The following is a 20,383-nucleotide window of genomic DNA, read 5'->3' as shown; positions in this document are numbered from 1 at the left end:
CCCCCCCCCCCCCTTCAAGCCCAGCGTCCTCACTTGCACTCGTTCCTTTCTTCAATCGATGTGGAATCCCCATCAAATCCACTCCATTCTCCTCCCTAACCAATGTGGGATATCACAATCCACCCCCCTCCCCCCTCTTCAGGTCCAGCGTCCTCACTTGCACTCGTTTCTTTCTCCAATCGATGTGGGATTCCCACCAAATCCACCCCCCTTCGGGGCCCATCGTCCTTACTAGCACACCTTCTTGTGTCTACCCCCCTTTGGGGAACAACCTCCTCGCTGGTACATCGCTTGGTGTCTTTCTCTAATACCATCTGTAACAGTCCAAGCCCACCGCTAGCAGATATTGTCCTCTTTGGGCTTTCCCTTTCAAGTTTCTCCTCAAGGCTTTAAAACGCGTCTACCAGGGAAAGGTTTTCACACCCTTATAAATGATGTTTCGTTCTTCTCCCCAACCAATGTGGGATATCACAACCCAACTCTCACAATGACTCATATCAACAGATTTCAGACCTTTCAAAGCTCCTTTGACCGCCAACATCTTCATTCCTTTGACGCTTATATGTCCAAGCCTATTGTGCCATAGACTTGAACTTAAAGCACTCTCAGCAACAACAGTCATGTTTACACACCCTGTTGTGGTGTATAAGGTTTCAGATTTTGTGTCGTGCTACCACCACTGCACCCTTCACTATCTTCTATGAACTCTTCCCAAACTCTGTTGCTTAACCTGTGTTATCCAACTGACCAATAAAGATCACGTTCTTCTTGAGATCAAGAATATACTGACATCATTTAATGTCTACTAATCTCTTGTCGAAATTTTTATGCATACATCCCTCTTTCCTCCAATTTTCAAAGATTTGTTGTCGGCAAGATACACCTTCTAAAAAATTTCAGGCTTGAAACTCCGAAACAGTTCCTTATTTGGAGACGAATGAAAAGATGCACATGAATTTAAAATTCAGGATTCAATCGGACTGTCCACGTTGAGGATTAGTGTAACACCCAAAAATGAAAGGAATTAGATCCAACAAGAATAAGCCGCCCATGTAAGACCCAAATGATCAAAAGGGTAGGAATTAAAGGATTAAGCAAGGATGATGATCTCAAACAAGTCATTTTTATACCCTAACAAGTAATGTTAAGGAGTTTAAGACCTATGAAAAAAGGATTGGAAAGTGAAAGTAAGTGAAAAGGGCAAAAATGTCATTTTTCCAATTATTAAGGATTTTCCCAGATTTTTAGTTCCTTATCTCGAAGGAATTTTAAAATGCTCAAGAAGGGAAGAATGATCAACATGAGATGAAGGATATTTAGAAAAATTATGGATTTTTCAGGAAAATAATATTAAAATATTCGAAAAGTGAAAAATTACCATAATATCCCTGGAAGAATGGATAATTACGAAAATTATCCTCTGATCAGAATCAGAGCATCTACAGTGACCATCTGAGAAATATCTCTTGAAACTCAAATCTCAGCCTTGGATCTTCCCCAAATTTGGATAAGATCTAGACAACGGACAGATCATCACATCCAACGGCTGGTATTCAAAACTAAAGTCGGTAAAGCCTTGATCGGAGCGAATTTTTCGACGAATTATCCAGAACGTTCAATCTCCGAATCACGACGAATCTGAAGCTTTCAATGTCGGTTTAAGCTCCTCCTATAAAGTCTGAAGTAGGGGCAACAATATGGAACAAGACTCGAGCAAGGTCGAGCACCCATTTGAGAGTTATGAGCGTTTGAATTGTGGGTCTCCTACTCTCGGGTTTCTTCCAAATTCGAGAGAAATTCTCTACCATTCCTCCTCAAACTTATTCCTACAGTTTCCAAACAAGATTAACCACAAGTTCTATGAAGGAATCGAGAGCTGAAACGTCGTAGAACAAGATACCCAAGAGATCGAAAATTCGGCATTTCGAGTGAGTTGCATACCGAGAACGATTTCTGGAAATTAAGGTTCCACACTCAAAGACGTTCCTCCAAACCAATTCCTATAGCTTTTTTGAGGTCATCTAGGTCATGAACCGTAGGTAGATATCCTTAAGGGCATTATGGTCATTTTGCCCCGTTTCTTGGTTTACCTACTTATCCTTATCTATTGACCACTAAATTTCACATATAACTTAAACATGCTATAATATGCTCATCATTAAAATTTCATAGGCATCAGGGCTCATTTAGTGAGTTATTTTAATGTTCTTTAAATCTCGAGCAGTTTGGTCGGGTCAGGGCCTTAACTTATGGTTCTTTGATTTTTTTTCTTTCATATATCCTTGTGTAATACTTGGTTTAGGGTTCATATGAAAATCCAAGCGATTCCTACAGGTATTTCTTAAGAAAAGTCCAAGGTGACTACTTACCTTATCGTTGACGTTCGGGACCTCCGTTCTTGAGCTTCCGGTATCCGAATTACTTCACATTTCCGTCCATAGACTTCTCATTGTGTCTAGTTTCTGGAACCATAAGGTTTGTCATGAGAACCGGCCTAGAAGGGGGTTAAAATTGAGAAACACCAAGGGAAGGTCATATTTTGGGCTAAACCGGCCACGTCATTGTCTTCTTCCTTTGGACAGGAAGAAGACACACGCGTCCTTTGCGCCGCCGTCTGAAAGTGGCCTTCCACAGCCCCGATATCTTCGTTTAGCCCCTCGATTTCTTCATGAAACTTAAGGATGATATTACAAGGAAGAGCTTGGGATTGATTTCATACCTTTTCGTGGATCATAGCCTAAGATATTAGCCTCCAAAGTTCGTCCAAAATCATTTTCCTCCCCGGAGCTAAAACCAAGAATTAGGGGTAAAATGACCATAATGCCCTTAAGAAAGACTACCTACGGGTTAAGCCCTAAATGACCTCCCAACATTATGAAATGTTGTATGAGTCCTTATCTCATGATGCTGTATAAGGTAATAAAGTTTGGGAGTCGTTGGGAAACGTTAGATAGCGAAACCAAGATATGGGAAAAAATGTACATCACGATCCACATGACTTTACCTCCTAGGATAACTAACGAGGTACCCATGAAATAAGAGATTCCCCACAGGTACCCTTGATTGCTAATAAGATTCTAAGTGCACAAGGTTACGTTGGGCTATTCCTAAGAAGGACTTTAAGTTCCAAGCTTGACCCAAGACGTTATGCATAAACCTAGGATCTCCAAGAATACAAGGAAACACCTAGGTTAATGTAGATGGTATACTTAACAAGTTGCTAGGATCCATGCCCGGAGTAACCATTATCTCCCATCATGAAGTGTACCACGAGATTCCTATTCCTCTTTAGGTGAGATGCCCTGCTATATGTACCACGAGCAGGTTGTCATGATAGACTTATTATTTTCCTCACCTAAATGAGATGCCCTGCAACACGATATGCTAGCAGGATGCCACGTTTGTGATATTGTCACCTATGCACTCATGGGGAGAAAACTAAGGGTTACTTTGAAAGTGTTTTTAGGACTAAAACACGATATATGACATGACAACCTCTAAGGGTTAGTTCATGAAAATGAAACAAGAATTCATATCCTAGCTCAAGGTCTAAATATGCTCCAACATGTTATGTTTAGTTTGCTTGAAAATTTTTCACAATTCTTTGATTTTGATCAACTTTTGTCTGGGTCATTCGATTTACTTTTTCCCCTTTAGTCAAAATTGAGCGCACTACTAGATGAATCCCCCAATTTTCGTTTGTGAATGCTTTGGCTGAGAATTACATCTTGTATTTCATTAAACTTCAATTTCTCAGATCTCGGGAATTGCTGATCGCAACAACAATAGTATCCCATGATTCGAGTAAAAATGATATCAAAATCAATGTGATATGAACCAAGTCATCAATCATGTAACATAAACTTCAAGGAAGATGTGAAGAAAATGTTGTCAAAATTGTCAAAAGATGTTTCAATTCATGTCACATTGGAGAAGAATCAAGTTTTATAGTTATAAATATTGGGTGGATCATATTTTTGAGTTATGGTGTTTATTTAATGTATTTTAAGACTTATTTACATAGTAATTAATTATAGCCATTAAGTATACATAGTGGTTAATTATGGTCATGAAATATAATCACATCTCTTGTAGTGCCTCATGAAGGTTAAAGCATTTTGAGCATTATTAAAGAAGTTAAATTTTGATTATGTTGCAGCTGTAGACTTGAGGTGAATGCAACTAAATAAATAAAAAAAAAAACAAAAAATTGGCATGACAACAAAATTAGGTCCAGGAAATTCTAGAAAGGATAAAAAGGATTGTTATTCAATTCAAGACTAAAATTATTCCCTCAAAAATAAAAATAAAATGATGGTTCTTTTATAGTGGAAGAAGTCACTCTTATATGGCCATAGTGATAAAACATGGAGGGAAGAAGTCACTCCTTGTATGGCCATAATGTGGCCATAGTGATAAAACATGGAGGGAAGAAGTCACTCCTTATATGGCCATAATGATAAAACATGGAGATGAAAGGATGAAAGGATTTAACGTGAATGGACAAACCCTCCAACCTGAACTAAAAAGGGACCTTTCATAGATGAGCTTAAAAAGCTGGATTTTTTTTTTTTTTTTAAAAAGAAAACTGAGTTGAAAAAGAACTCTAAACAGGTAATAAACTCTCTACAAATCAAGTTATTTTTATTTATTTATTTATTTATACACTTACATAGGTACCTTTACAACTCCAATGCCCTAAATGTGAATTAGGTTTATATAGAGGTTGTTTCCGCATTAGAGAGGACAATTACATTTAGTACATGCTTGAATGTGATTAAATACATGCTTGAATGTGATTGATGACAAAGTATATTTTCTTGCCAGGCACGTTGTCATATAGTTGTCCAGTTCATTTTTATTTGTATTTGGTCTTATTTTTTTAAATGATGTGCATGTTCTCATGCAACAACATGCCATATATATATATGAAAAGGAGACCGCAATAAGTCATGACACCACTACTAAAGAAGAATTTTTAGGATGGAAATACCCAAATACGTCCCGTAAGATATCAAATATATTATTTGGATCGAGACACATATGATTATCTTGTGAAATATTAATATTTTCAATTAACAGATTTATAAAAATAGATTAAATGTCTTGTGGTTTAGTTTTATACAAACTCATTGTATAGGATAGCTACACTTATATGTTTCCACATGAACAATTCGGATCAAATCATTTGTAACAATTATAAAATTGGTCATATCAATAGTGTTATCAAGATAAGATATCCAACCTCATTCATATACTATAAACCCTTTAGGTTATTATTTGAGAATAATTTTATCAACATTCCATTAATAACCTTGGATTTTTCATATCATGGATAAAATTAAGTGGTATATAAAATAATTTAAGACCTGTATTTCAAAAAATTTTAAAGTATATAAATATGTTTATTTTAAAATATCTAGATGTTTTGAGTTTTGACGTATATGTGAGAAATTTTCGTTTTCATAAATCATAAAATGATGCAATATTTATCTTTTTTGCAAGGTAATCGTTCACACCATTTAACCATTGTCCAATATGTGTAAGCAAAATGAAAGAAAAACTGTTTGTTTCTTTAGAGAATATCGTGAATCTCAATCATTTTCATACACATCGAATGATTTCTCAAATAAAGAAAATAAATTACTCGAAAACAATCCATTTGAAACTAAAATTATGTGAAGCTTGTGCGGGCTTTAGAACACCCAAGGAGATTTGGGTAAAAACAATAGAGATAAATAATAGATATAGAATTATTATTATTAATAATATATAGCTCACATGGTAAAGAGTTTGCTTTGCATGTGATGAGAGGTACGGGGTTCAATATCCCGCAGAAAATGGGATAAGCATAGAGGGTTAGGGTAAAAAAGGTGTAGCGCTGGTTGGTTGGTTAGCGCAGCGCATCTGTCTGTTTTGGGTACCGAGGCGAGGAGAGGAGGGATCTTTACTACGAAAGATCTATTCTATCTGTATAGGGGAAACTCAGAGAGCTTGACTTTTAGATAGCTCGGGCAAGCAACTCCTCTTTCTTTATTAATGATCCCTACTTGACTTATTCACCTTTGACTGATGGAACTCGGTCTCTTGGCTGAACCCCTCGTAAACAAGGTCAAGCTATTTTACGGTCTCATTGCCCCTGAACCAGACTCTATGACTGGACCGTAACCTGAACCAGACTTTATGATCCCTACTTGACTTATTCACCTTCACTTCTTTTTTTTGTTTTTCTTTTGTTCTCTTCGGAAAAGGTCTCTATATATATTTGGGACTGGGCGAGCCCAAACCAGGGTTTATAAATTGCCAAATCAACACACTCATAATAATAAAATATAATTCTAATTCTGTTTCGTACCACAAAACGGGGATGTAGCTCACATGGTAGAGCGCTCGCTTTGCATGCGAGAGGTACGGGGTTCGATACCCCGCATCTCCAATTTTTAATTTCCTTTTTTGTTCCTTTCGGAAAAGGTCTCTATATATTTGGAATTGGGCCAGCCCAACCCAAGGCCCATAAATTGCTAAATCCACATTTTCCGCCTTTTTTTTTCTTTCTTTTTTTTTATTTAAATAAAAACAAAATAAAATTAGTTTAATAAATTCAACTCACTTATACTCGATTCGTTCCATTTCCGGTCTTATTTATTTTATTATTTTTTTTCTATGAAATTTTTTACTGACAGTTTCTATCTGTTATGTTTTATTATACACAATCGATTCCAGTAATTATTAACCAATTATAAATTTATTTTATTTTCTTTCTATTTTAGTGATACACTTAATTCTATTGAATTATTTAATTAAAAAATAATGCCTAATTAAACAACATGACATTAGCTAATAAATACTAATAATATTGAATTCTATTGGCTTAATTTATTTGATAGTGTTGAAGAAATTCTACCACATAAGATGAAGATGAAGAGTAAACTGCACACATTTAGTTAAGTATAGACGTATTTGAAAATCCAAATGATACTAATATTGATGAGTAAGAAGTGACTCAACTAAGCAAACTCGGGAAAAAGGAAACGATATCTGAACGACTTAGGTAGTTAGAAAGAATTCGAAAGTCAAATACTAAGTATACCAACACAACTATTATAGATGATAGATTTAAAGAGCTAGAGACATACGAAGAAATATCACAAATCTTGGATGGACAAAAAACGATAGAGGAAGAATTATAACCTTGAAGCAAAATTAAACCCGAAAAGTGCAGACTAGGAGATGTTAAACCCATCCCTTGTATGTAGGTTTACAAAATAAGTATCCTCGGATGGATGAATCGAGAGATACAATGTCTGACTTGTAGCATGAGAGTTCTCTCAATAATATGGACTAGACTATGATGAAACGTTTAGTCTAGTTGCAAAGATCACTATCATACGAGTCCTGCTAGTATTTGCCTGCAAGTAAAAATTGAACATTATGGCAGATGGATGCGAAGAATGTTTTCTTGTACGAAAAGTTGGAATGGAAGATCTACATGAACCAACCAAACGGCTTTAAGAATGTAGTTGGTCTCATGAGCCGATACATGCAAAGTTTAGAGAAGCTTCATTTGAATATGGCTCGATGGATCCTAAGATATGTCAAAGGTATAATCGACTATGGTTTTTGTACAAAAGAATCGAAGACTACAAGTTAGTTAGATATTTTGATGCTGACTAGGTAGGAGACTACAATACCCAAAGATCAACTACTAGGTATGTATTCAAGCTTGGTTCAAAAACTATTTCTTAGTGCAGCAAAAGCCAGCCAATAATATCATTGTCAACTATAGAAGTGGAGTATAGAGTAGTATCCGGAGGAACTCAATAAAGTACATAGCTAATACTCTCTTAAGGAAGAATTTGCACAAGAAAGTTGGCTATTTGGTACCACTTCCTTGTGATACCACTTCCTTGTGACAAATAATTTGTGGTTCACCTAGTAAAATAAATCTAGTGTTTCAAGTTAGAACAATGCATGTAAAGGTGCACTACCATCTTATTAAATAAAGTTTTAAAGGAAGAAATCGAGATGCGGCAGCTCAAGACAAATGAAGACAAATGACCAAGTGACAGTTATTTACAAAATGGTTGAATACTAGCAAATATAAAGGCTTTCAGTGTCAGCTCAACATGGTACATTGAATTAAGATTAGTGCCAAGCATAGTGTTGAAAGATATCACTAGCCCAATTGAGTCAAGCCCAACCATTGTCTATACCATTATCTAAAAAGATATATCTACGTATTTTAGAAGTAAAAGATACTATTCTAGAGGAATAAAAATTTAGACATTTTAAGAATAAATATAAAAAATAGAATCTAAAAGGAATAAATATAAAGTCTAAGATGCCTCTAAAACTTAGTCTCTAAAGTATTGTGTAATGGATGTCTCCTCTCGATTTTTTCATAAAACTTAAAGATAGTGTTACAAAGAAGGTAAAGAGATTGATTTCATACCTTCTCGTGGACGGTAGCTTATAAGTCTTTGAGTGTTGCCAAGAAACTTAATCCTTGCAAGAGTAAAAATCAAGGAACTCTTTGTTGGTTGGGGCAATTCAAACCATATCAAGTCTTCATTTTTTCATAAGATTTCTTCCTTCTTCTCCCCAAGAAGTAGAATTCATTTTGGAAGGACGAATTTACGTGGGTGCCTCCAATTTTGGAATCTAAACTCTCGGCCCCTTGCCTATTGTAGAACCAACCTTTATTGGGCAATACAATGAGGACATCCTCAAGTCTCGGTATCTTCGTGAACTCTTCTCCTCTCATCCTCAAAGCTAATGGTATCCTTTGATTGAAACTTGATGAACCATGGACGAAGAATTTTGGTTTTGAACTCGGGCCATTGGATTTGAGAATTATTGTGACTATATCCTAATTTAGAAAGAATCCAACTATAGAATCTGGAGTTTCAAAGAATTTCTGTATATAAATGGAACTTCATAAACCTCTTACCACACGCTCTAGAGCCTACCTGTAAGGAAAAATATGAGAAAAAAAAAACGAGAGAAAGAGAAGGGAAAGGAGAGAGAAAACTCATCTCAAATCGCCGACGAGATCCGAAGGTTTGGAAAGTTGGGAAAATGAAACGAATCTACGTTCTTTAAGTACTCAGCCAGACTGGTGGCGTCGTTAGGTTGGAAGGTACGCCGAAAAAGAAGACCAGATCCGATGAATCCAGATCCGAGTCGGACACAGCCCGCAGCCCGACCTGCAGCAGTACCCGAACCCCAATTGCGTGCATGCAACACAACAGCAACCAAACGCCTGCAGGCCATGCCACGCCCGCGACCTGCGACCCACAACCTGCAACCCGCGTCCCAATGCGCGACCCGCACCTAGACCCGAAGTTTCTATACACATGCCGGTTCCTGATTGTGCCACGTGACATGCCTACAGTGCGACACCCCTTCGGCTTAGTGGACTTAGACAGCTGGGCTCGACTCTGTGGCTCAGAGGCTCAGATTTAGCTCCTTCAGCACGGTAAAGGAAAACTAGCCATTTCCCACCGTTTCAACCATCTTGAAGCTGAATTTGGCCTTGTTTAAAGCAAAGAAAGTAGGTAGAAGGGTAAATTTCTCAATTTAATTTCAATTGAGTTAGGAATGATTAAGTTACTCACAAAACGGAATGGATATTCCAATGGAAACCGACAACTAATGATAATTTGGAGCATTTTTAGGAACGAGAGCTAACTTACTCAAATTAGGGAAAACGCCAACGAAGACCAACCAAGTAAGTGATCCTATCTTCTTTGGTTATAATTGTGGGTTGTATGATGACACGTGCCTGTGGTTTCGCACGTGTCATAGGCCGCATATGCAAACTGTTATGAAATGATATGCAAATGTTATGCGATATTTGATGAATTGAGATGTTTTATGATATGTTATGATATGTTGATGACGTGTTCGGGATTATTATGTGACTGTTATGATATATGATATGATATGTGCATGATATAGATTGTTATGTCTGAAAGAATGAAAGCGTTATGATATGATTGATATGTGACATGAATGATATGGTATGATTGACATGTAAAATGACGAACTAGCATGAAATACAACTCTGACATACGCGTGAGATTTATGATAAATGATATGATAAATGTTACGAAATATGATATGATATGTACGAAATGCTAGCGGGGTTATATTATTAATAATTAAAATGGAAAAATGTTGAAACCTCGTGCATTATTATGTGATCATGCATTGGGGGATACCCTATTCCTTCACGATAGTATGGACGTGTACGATACAAGGTAGGAGAACAATCATTATGTTACTATAATGCTGCTGTAACGGTCGCTACTCCTAACAGGTGTCCGACATCAACAGCTATTAAAGAATACTCGCCTGACCAGAAAGGGTCCTATAGGAGGTGTGCAAACAAACTGGTGAGTCCATACTCGCACTTGTGGACCATGTCTAGGGAAATTAAGTACACTTCCAAGTTGCCCGTTGGGATGACCGTTGTTGGAAAATAGAATATTATGATAGGTCTCATGCATGTACCTGTGTGTGTTTGCATCCAGACAAAGGGTCACTTACTAAGTAGTTCTTAAAATACTCAAGTCATGTGCTACTCTACTTTTCAGATAAAGACAAGCTCCCTTGTACGGCTGACTTTGACATCGCAACTATGATAAAATTACTATCTATGTTGATTTTTCCACATTTGATAATATACATAAGGGAAGTTGATGCATTTTTATGCGAAAACACATTTTTCTTTCTTCACATATAGTTTATTCTGCCTTAGTTTTTTAAAGACTAAGCGTAGATATAATTTGTGTTTCTCCAACAAAGCATTATACACTATTATATCGTCGAGGTAAACAACGACATACTGATTTAGATATTTGTGAAAAACTTGGTTCATCAAGGTACAGAATGTAGCTGAGGCATTTGTTAGGCCGAAAGGCATTACCAAAAACTCAAAAACCGTATACCTTGTCACACAAGTTGTCTTCGGTTCATCACCCTTGGCAATATGCCCTTAGTAAAATATTGACTGCATATCCAACTTTGTGAAATATTTGACTCCATGTTACTAGTCAAATAGGTCAAATATTATTGGCAGGGGATACTTGTTACATATTGAGACCTTGTTTAAGGCTCTATTGTCGATGCACAAATGTAAGGTTCCATCTTTCTTCTTCTAGAACAACACTAGAGTCATCTGATATGATGTCTTTGCGAAAAGAATGAACCCTACAACTAGTAACTTGTCTATTTTCTTTATAAGTTCGGCTAACTCTAATGGAGACATCTGATATATGTTTTTTGTTGGGGATTTGACCCCTAGTAGGAGCTCAATTTCATGATTGATGCCACGATGAGAGAGTAACATCTTTGGTAAGCTGTCTGACATTATATCGGTGTAGTTGTGGAAGACTTCTTCAATCTCACTTGAGACATGCTCTATATTTGTTACATTTTCTACCATTTGTATGGTCATGAATGTGGCTTTTTTCAAACGAGCCCTTTCTTTAATTGTAAGACATAAATTATTCTTACATTATCCGGTTGTTTGATGATTGTAGAGATCACCTTGGAATTGCAATCGATAATTACTAAACACTTCGCTAGTGGCATTGGGATGACTTTATGAAGGAAGTCCATCCCAAATACTACATCTAAGTCATTTATACAAACTATGACTAGACCCATCTCTCGTGACAAAACCCCAAATTGTAAAGAAACTCTCTTGGAGACTCATATGCTGAGTAGGGCCTTTTAGTTAACAACTTTCATTTTCTTGGTGTCTCTTTCTATCCTTAGTTTCAATCTACGTGCTTCATGGTTGGAGATGAAGTCACGAGTTACGCCCGAGTCCACCAAGGTACTTTTACTTGATTGAGAATTAATTAATAGCATTGACAAGCATCATCCCCTTCACAAACGCTTCTTTCATATTGTTCTTTTGTGTGGTTGATAAAAATTTCAGCACTCTCATTCTTGGAGTGTTGTGGTCCTCTTCCTTCTTTTTCGCTAGTTCAGCTTCCACATCATTACCACTTTGTACTGATATTTGAAAGGCACTAAGGGCAGTTCGGTGAGGGCACACATAGACACATAGAATCTAAGGAGGCCTTTACCGAAGGCCTTTACATAGAAGACATTGTAAAGGCATTTGATAGTTCCTTTGAGGGTAAGACCTGATTTATTCTCCCATTTAGTCGATTACTTGCTCCATTCAATTTGTTTGTGCCCTCATTATTTTGACTCATGAGCTTGAAAGGTCTACCCTTGGAGCTTTGGGGTGGTGCATGTTTCTTTTGGAATCCCGCTTCACAACCAAAATCCAAGAGTCTCATCGGTGGCAAGATATTCAACCTCCTGTTTGAATAGCTTGTTTGAATAGCTTGGTTCTTATAAAACACTTAGTATTTTTCATATTCCTAATGTCCAACATCAAAGCTGATAATTCTTTGACATAGTCTCACATTCCCCTGGTATGTTTTAGTTGTGGTAATTTTTGTCTTACTATGAATTCGACATTTTTAGAGGAACAACTGAGTCCTTGACTCTTTTTTTAGGTCTGAGGATGGTGGCATGATTCATTTTGAATATCATTCACAATATCATCATAGTTTTGTATTTATCCATGAGATACTTAGTGGCTAGAGTAACTTTTAGATTTTTTTTTAATAGGTTCTTGTAGCTTTAAAGTATGGCTTGAAATCAAAAGTGATATTTTCAAGTTCTTTTGCATCATGGTTTCCTTTAAAGGCTTTGGGTTCCAGGATCTTGAATTTGTTGAGCCCAAATGGAGTATTTATTTTGACTATCTATCTCCATTGTTCTAACAAGCCAACTCGTTGAACAACATGGTCTTATAAGAACTATCTAGTGCTTCGACATCCTTGCTCTTGGAACTACCTCCACATTCTAAATTACTTTACTGTGGAGATCTCTCTCTCTTAGGGAGTCAACATTAATATCAATTTTTTAATTGAAACCTATTCAATCGGCCATTCATAGTCAGTTCCACAAACTTGTTCATTTAGTTGCCATTCATAGTCAATTCCACAAACTTGTTCATTTTGTTCATTTGAAGAACATCATTTGTTCTTATCAACTTGCAATTTAACCATCTACTTTGTCATCAACATTGTTTCAATCTCAATAAGACAATGAGCTAACTTAAACTCTAATGTTGTATGTCATAATTGCACTCTATTAACAATAAAAGAATGATTGTGCAACATTTATTTTAACCTAACTAATCTTAGCAAACAATCTTTACCTAACCTTTTAGTTCAAATCATTTTTAAAAAATATATATATATTTTTATAAAACAAATGTGTTGAAAATAATTTGAAAGAACACATTAAAAATAAATGTTAGATTGTATTAAAAACATGTGGCCAAAAGAGCTTACAACATTTTCTAAAAAGGTCCGATGACTACTTGGTTCTCAGAGGCATTTCACAAATGGTAAGGATAGACATAATTTTGTGAAATTGTCACCTATACAAAAATTATTATATAAGATAATATAGCATGAAGTAAAGAAAAGGGTTTGGCGGCCGTGAGCAATAAACCCTAGACAATTGTAACTAAGAATTGAATTTGATATCATCTTCAAATGAAATGAAAGGGGGCGCATATGTATCCAAAATTTATGCGAATACCCAGCCCATATAAATACAAAATCCAATCGTCTCCACTTCTCCAAAGCCCAGCCAAACCAAGAACACCACTTGTTCATTCTAAATCATCCACCTTTGCTCGCTTTCTTGTTGTTTCTACTGAACTGCTGCTTTCATTTCCAGTGCTTCCATCCTTTCCCTCCTCTTCCTCATCTATCACTTCTTCACAGAGCTTCTCAGATGCATCCCCATCTTCGATCTTACTTTTCAGTGACTCGATCACATCCAACAACTCTCTATTTACCTATTCATACCAACTACCCAAGTCAGAACCAAAATAAAATCTTAAAATGAAAATGAAAGTACCAAAACACAATTACTAAAATGAACCTTTTGAAAGTATATAGATTAAAATGAAACAAAGAACCAAAGTAGCATTTAAACCAATGATTTATTACCTGAATATTTTGTAGAAAATCAGATATATCGGTGGGGCAACAAGGACAATTCATGACATTCTTTTGGGATCTAAGAGCCCGTCCGCCACTGCTTCTCTCTCTCAAGAATGTCTTGCCCACAAAAACACCTTCCAAGCATGGCTTGCAGAAGTTATGGGCACAAGGTGTAGTAATTGGCAAACTCATCACCTCCCGGCAAATACGGCAGCTAAACTCTGCATACCAGTTATATGCCAGCAAGCGGAATTGTTAAAAATGTGAAACGTCTTTTCGTTAGCGACTTTACTCAATATAACACATATTTAGCCAACCTTTTAGTAACCTTTCTCGGACACCCATGTTACGCGATTGCCTAATTTTTCTCCTCTTCCCAGAAGCAGAATCTTCGGCTTCAACTGGTCTCTTGCTCGTTGGTGGAGCTGTACTCCACTTCCATCGACTATCGCTCTCCTGAAAGAAACTTAAAAGATATAGCTTTAGATAAATTGTAGTCAAATAATCAGTAAACCAAAAACAATATAACATATTAAACAAATTAAAAAATAATGACGCGCAATATTATTACATTAAAGGTGGAAAATACTTGCTGAATTCAAAAGAAAATGAATGCTAGGAGAAACAACTTCATTTTACAAAACTTGCTTTCGAAACTTATTTTTCAAAAACAGAAGAAAAGAACGAGAAAGAAATTATGAGGCTAAAGTGCATGAGATTATCAAAGGAACAGATTTGTTTGAATCGTAATTCAGTAAAAGCTAGATACTGCATGGAAAAGATGTGTTGGTTCAGTTGGGAAAAGGAGATTGGAGAATACTCACATCAAAGTCCCATGAGGAACCTCCCTTCCTCTCCGTAATATCCGTCGCTTTTTTCAACTCTGAAATTTTAGGTAAGGGTCTAGGTCGATCTCCATGTTCATCACTGCAGTCAAAAATACTTACTGAGAGTGTTCGTTTAATGAAGGAAAATGCCTCTGAGGCAAAGCCAGAGACTTCATCTTGCATTTGATAACATGAAAGCAATTAAATAATTAGAAACACAAACCTTGTCCATGGAGCAGGCTCATTGTCGCATCTAACAAATAAATAGCGACATACCTTAAAGCCCTAAAATAGAGGATACACATATCTAATCAATAATCTGTTCAGCAGATGGTATTATAAGAAAGGAGGAACAGATTTGGTGTCATTTGCTAACCATTATGTTTATTGTTTTGGTTTTAAAAATTAAACTTATAAACACTCCTACTTATGTCGAAGAAACATGCATCATTTTCAATAACAAAGAACAAAAGCAATACCTGAATTCCCACTTTACGCCAACACTTCTCAATCCTATAAATTCCATCATACCGCAATCCCTTCTCTGGAGCATATGAGGAACGCTTTTCTTTGTGAGATCTGTTATCATGAATATTAACATACAGCATTAGGCATTTGAAAAATTCAGATCCGTACTTGAAATAAAGTTATACTCGACACACACACACACAACATCATGAAGCCAAGAGTAATACTAGTTTCCCCGACGTATTTCACCAATTGCTATGCAATCACAGCTAAAAATGTACGAGAAGCTTCAAGTCTGGGATGAAAAACGGACGCAGTTTTGACAAGCGACAGAAGTTTTCTGCCTTTCCCATACCTCTACCAACATGGAAAAACACTTTAACATGCTCAACCAAAACAGTTGTAGCTTTACTGTATTTCTTTAGTTTCAAAATCAGAAGTTACTCACATAACACACGTTACAAAATAGATGACACTAATTAAAACCATGAGCTTTTCCAGTTCCATGCAAGTAGAGAATCAAATAATCCTTTATCCATTCTGGAATGCCGAGTCATACACTATCCTACAAGTTCAAACGGTGGACTGAATGACAGTATAAATTTTATGTAGAAAATGAATAATCAAGAGACACAAGGAACTACAAAACCGGAAGCTGTTACTGTTTTCAAAAAGATATATTCTATATAACTAGAGGTTCAAAACAAATAAATGAGCCTACATCAACGCAGCAAATGAAATAGAAACTCCAAAATCACGGAATATCCAGCATTGATTTGCAGCTACCTACCTAACAACCCTAACAGGATAGCCCTTCAAGCAACTAACTTGTAGCGCTTGGTTTGATTTTTCAAATTTCTGGTCAAAAGACTGATCCTTGCTTGTACGCTTGTTCCCACTAAGGTCTCGACCCCCACTGCAATTTAATTCCAACCAGAATCATCAGACACAATGGTTTATTATGCGTAGTGACCAAATAATGTAAAAAAGAAAAAAAAAGAGGTAAGTTAATTAAAATACCACCAAATTTACCCTGTACCAAACAGCTCTTCAGAAGCTTTAAAAAAAACAGAGAGAAAGAAAGAAAAAGAGAGGACAATAGAAGAAACAAGATGGGAAATGGTATAAAACATTGAACGAACTAAAATAACTTATCATATGATTATTTGTCGAAAGAGCATGCCTTCTAAATACCTAGCTTGTTAAAAATTTGCAGAACCGGTAAATAAACGACAGGGAAAGAACAGACGGAATAGAATGCACAATAAAAAAAAATTAATAATAAATAAATAAATAAAAACCTTCCAGTGTAGAGGAACCACTCCCCATGATCTTCATCATCCTGGTAGCCACCAGAAAGAACCACTGATTGTGCACCATTATTTGACTGTCCCGCTATACCTGCAACATGTGGAAAGTGAGCACCCCATTGACGACATTCTAGCCGATCCTCCCAGCATTCACCGACCAGAACACCCTGGTTTCTCTCGGGATCATTTTCAGCAGGAATGGGACCAAAATGATCAGATGGAATTGTAACAAATATTTTTCCACTGGCAGCATTAGCCTTCCCATTTCTTTGTGCCCGGTCAGTGGTATAGGCTTTGTCTGGTCTATTTTGATTGTGGACAAAATGATAAACCTTCTGAGGTCCTCCAGAAACTAATGATTTTGACAATTTAGCCATACGAATGGCCACTACAAGGGTGGAATTTATACGGGGCTGGCTAGCCATTTTGGAGGGTATAACGCAGCGGCACTTTGCACAAGTGTTCTTTCCTTGTCCAATCCACTTCTGGAAACATTTTAAGCAGAAATTGTGGCCACATGGAGTCTGGATCACACGGCCATATTCTTATTAGCATAAACCCAATTAATCAAATTGATGAGGTTAATTTCCTAGTAGTTACTAGCACATGATCGAGTTGCCTAAGGTAATCAGCAGCAACACTAAAATTTCAAAGATACAAGCCAATAGGAATCAATGAAGAAAAAAATCATTACAAGAAAATATCTGACTACCAATCCACTGACTTCAACTGATTCATGAATTGTTGTACAATATATAACATCAAGTTTTCCCACTTCCAAATCCATACTATATACAGTTGCAGTCACCATTGTCACCATAATGAATAAACCTCTACAATATTATCAAAAATGAAGATTATGGGTTCATCCTACAAACGTCTACAATATTATCAATGATTACTCGACATTCAATTGAAAAACTCAATATAAGCCCTTAATAATCTTTTCAAACAACTTATAAACGTGTTGAATGCAACTTATAAAACAAGAATGGTACAGAATGAATTGGACATCAAGGTAAGTTATATAAGCAAATCCTGAAAATGTCCATACAAAATTTGTTAAATTAAAGATTTTATCTCCCAACCATACAAAATTTATTGAACAGTAATCATTAGAACATAACACTTGAAAGATTTTCTCAATATAATCTTTGACGAGCACATCCAGTACAGATATCAACAAAAAATGCTCTCTTTAAAACTTGTTAAGCATCATCAAAACTTTCATAATGTATTAGAAAAATATATTAGTATAATTTAGAGAAAAAATAAGGGAAACGGTCGTATTATGCTTTATTTAGTCTAAACTATTAAAAAGAAGATGAATTGAAGTGAGACGTAAAAGTGAATCACACAAATTACAGTGAAAATATTTCATAACAAGTGAATCGGATATATAAATCGTTGATATAAAAGATGAAACATCATTTTTTAATAACATGAACAGCTAAAGACACGGTGAAAGATGGTTGCAAGCAATGCAAGGGCAAGAATAAAGGAGCTGGTGGTCTGACATGGCAAAGAAGATAAAGAATATGCAATAAAGAACTTACAGTGACTGGCCTTTCTGGTAATTGCATGCAGAACGAGCAGTTCAATCTCTCGTCCAACAAATCCAAAACATCGTCCCCCTTTTTTTTCTTTTCCTTGTTGGCATCAGGATCATCCTTGTCGGACTGCAACTTTCCGCTGAGAAGCTCCTGGCGCTTCTTTGCCTTCTCACGGTCAGTAAGGGAGACATCAGCCTCAATGGCTCGAATCGCAGCAACAAGGTCACTAGAAGGCGTAGTGGGGAGTGGATTGTTGCCGAGCGGAGGAAGGGGAACATCTTCGGGAGGGGAGGAACAATCGGGACAGTCCCATTGAAGGGTGGATGCCAGGGTTTCAAGGGGACTTGAGAGACAATCGACGTGCCAAGGGGTGACGCAAGTTTTGCATGTGATCGTCTCCAAGTCGGAAGGCTTGGCCTTGCAGAGCATGCAAATGCCATCGCCGTCGCAAGGCAACTGAGAAACACAGACCATGAGAGGAGAGTGCTAATGTTTTCAACTACGAAAAATAAGTCCTAATTAGCCCAAAATCTTACCTGGGTTTTATTTGCCATAATGTTTGTAGCCTTCAGCTGTCGTTTGGCATCATCTTCCATCATATTCACACTCCACCCAACAACTTAGTTAAACCCTGCATTTGATGGGGGGATGAAGTAGCAACTAGATGTGAGAATGTGCAGTAAAAATCACGCAAATGTGTACCGTTAAGATGCCAATAAAAATTCAAATGGTTTACATTTTCTGCCAGATCTTTCACTGTTTCCCCATCGGAGTAGTACAGTGACCCAATCAAATTGCTAAGTTTTTCAACTTCTCGCCGGACAATACAGACCAATTGAAACCAAAGTTAGCACACAGTCAATTCACTTCTCTGTTACAGCATTTCAAATCCCCCTCAATTCATTTTTTTATTCCAAGTCGATATAATTTAGGCATATTGTCCTCCATAAAACCTTTTGAGTTTAGGACTAGTTGTTGGTCCATTATTTTCCTTCTTAGCTTCTTTCTTCGTGGAACCATTATTTAGACAAAATGATAATTGCAATGAAAAATGTATTTTAGCAAGTTTAATAATCCAAACTCAATCATCACTTGAACAACAAGAAAAGAACGTTCACATAAACTAAGATTTGAGCAATTTTTAGGACTTTTTTTCATAGACAAAACTCGGTAATTGGTAAAGTGATAAAAACCTGATGGAATTGGAGGTTGAAACTTAATTTTTTAAAAAAAAAGTTAACCAAACAAAAACAAAAACGCTGGGAGAAACAAATTTGTAGTAACCCCATAGTTTTGATAAGAAGCTTACCTTGTGATTTGGATGGTTTATGTAGAATGAGCGGTTTGATGTGATGTTCCAGGGGCACTGCTGCTGCTGCTATCGACCTCCCCAGAAATGCGTATGGGCAAAGCAGAGCAAACAAACCCTACTGCTGAACTGAAATGAGTGTTGAAAATAAAAGTGGTAAATAAAATGAGATTTGAGAGAGAAGGTTTGGGAAGATGAGCGGGAGAACGAAAAGAAGGCTACTTTTTTGAGGAGATATTGGGCGCGAGAACGAAGAAACTGGGATATTTTTTAAAATTAAATAAATATATCAATTAATTAAATAGTTAGATTTTACATCACCAAAATTCTATTTTTACCCATTTAATAGTAAGAAAAATATTAAAATTTTATTTTTGAGTTTATTCAACGCCAGACATATCATTTTTAAGCTTATTTATTACCAACTTCGTCTATATAATTTGAAATTAATTTCATATGGTCATTATATTTCCACGTTAGTTCAATTGATTTGGTCTAACCTATGATTTAATCCATATATTTTTTAAAATTTGGAAAATTTTCAAAAACCACCGGATTTGTTAAAATTTAATATCATTCTGTCTCATGGAATGTTATAATTAATCCCTTAATAAAGAAAATATTTTTTTAATGGTTCTTATTGACCATTTGAAATGGGGAGAAAATTAAGAAAATATTTTCACGAATTATTAGTTATTTTGTTACTGTGTTGTCATTTGAAATTTATTGATAATTTATTGATGCATTAATTTAGGAGAGAATTAATTTTTGAATAAATTTAAAGTATGAACTGAAATATTAGTATATATTATATTATTACTTGGACATATATATTACTTTATTTTAGGTTAAAAAAAAAAAAAAA

The 20,383-nt window shown here is 36.1% G+C and overlaps 1 protein-coding gene and 1 non-coding gene across 5 annotated transcripts; one reads left to right on the top strand and one right to left on the bottom strand.

Annotated features, from left to right (window-relative positions):
- Nucleotides 1-6,363: 6,363 nt before the first annotated feature.
- TRNAA-UGC lies at nucleotides 6,364-6,436 on the top strand. The gene has a single exon. It is a non-coding gene; the product is annotated as a tRNA-Ala (tRNA).
- A 7,034-nt stretch (nucleotides 6,437-13,470) lies between these two features.
- Nucleotides 13,471-19,716, bottom strand: LOC111436380 (E3 ubiquitin-protein ligase ORTHRUS 2-like). Of its 4 annotated transcripts, none has more exons than XM_023074155.1 (12): nucleotides 19,519-19,713; nucleotides 18,946-19,019; nucleotides 18,746-18,840; nucleotides 18,213-18,665; nucleotides 16,648-17,180; nucleotides 16,137-16,262; nucleotides 15,358-15,457; nucleotides 15,102-15,163; nucleotides 14,876-14,978; nucleotides 14,369-14,507; nucleotides 14,058-14,272; nucleotides 13,471-13,903 (listed from the first exon to the last, which is right to left on the bottom strand). In XM_023074155.1, exons 3-12 carry the CDS (start codon nucleotides 18,806-18,808, stop codon nucleotides 13,715-13,717), a joined length of 1,983 nt encoding a protein of 660 aa, XP_022929923.1. In that variant the 5' UTR covers nucleotides 18,809-18,840; nucleotides 18,946-19,019; nucleotides 19,519-19,713; the 3' UTR covers nucleotides 13,471-13,714. The 4 variants fall into 4 exon arrangements, with proteins under 4 accessions (XP_022929923.1, XP_022929924.1, XP_022929922.1 ...); XM_023074156.1 differs by having other exon boundaries at nucleotides 18,960-19,019; XM_023074154.1 differs by lacking the exon at nucleotides 18,946-19,019.
- Nucleotides 19,717-20,383: the final 667 nt, after the last annotated feature.

Source organism: Cucurbita moschata, unplaced genomic scaffold, assembly GCF_002738365.1.
Source record: "Cucurbita moschata cultivar Rifu unplaced genomic scaffold, Cmos_1.0 Cmo_Scf00054, whole genome shotgun sequence".
NCBI classification, from domain to species: Eukaryota; Viridiplantae; Streptophyta; class Magnoliopsida; order Cucurbitales; family Cucurbitaceae; genus Cucurbita; species Cucurbita moschata.
Note: the sequence above shows the minus strand (reverse complement) of the source record. Positions and strands in the feature narration are given on the sequence as shown.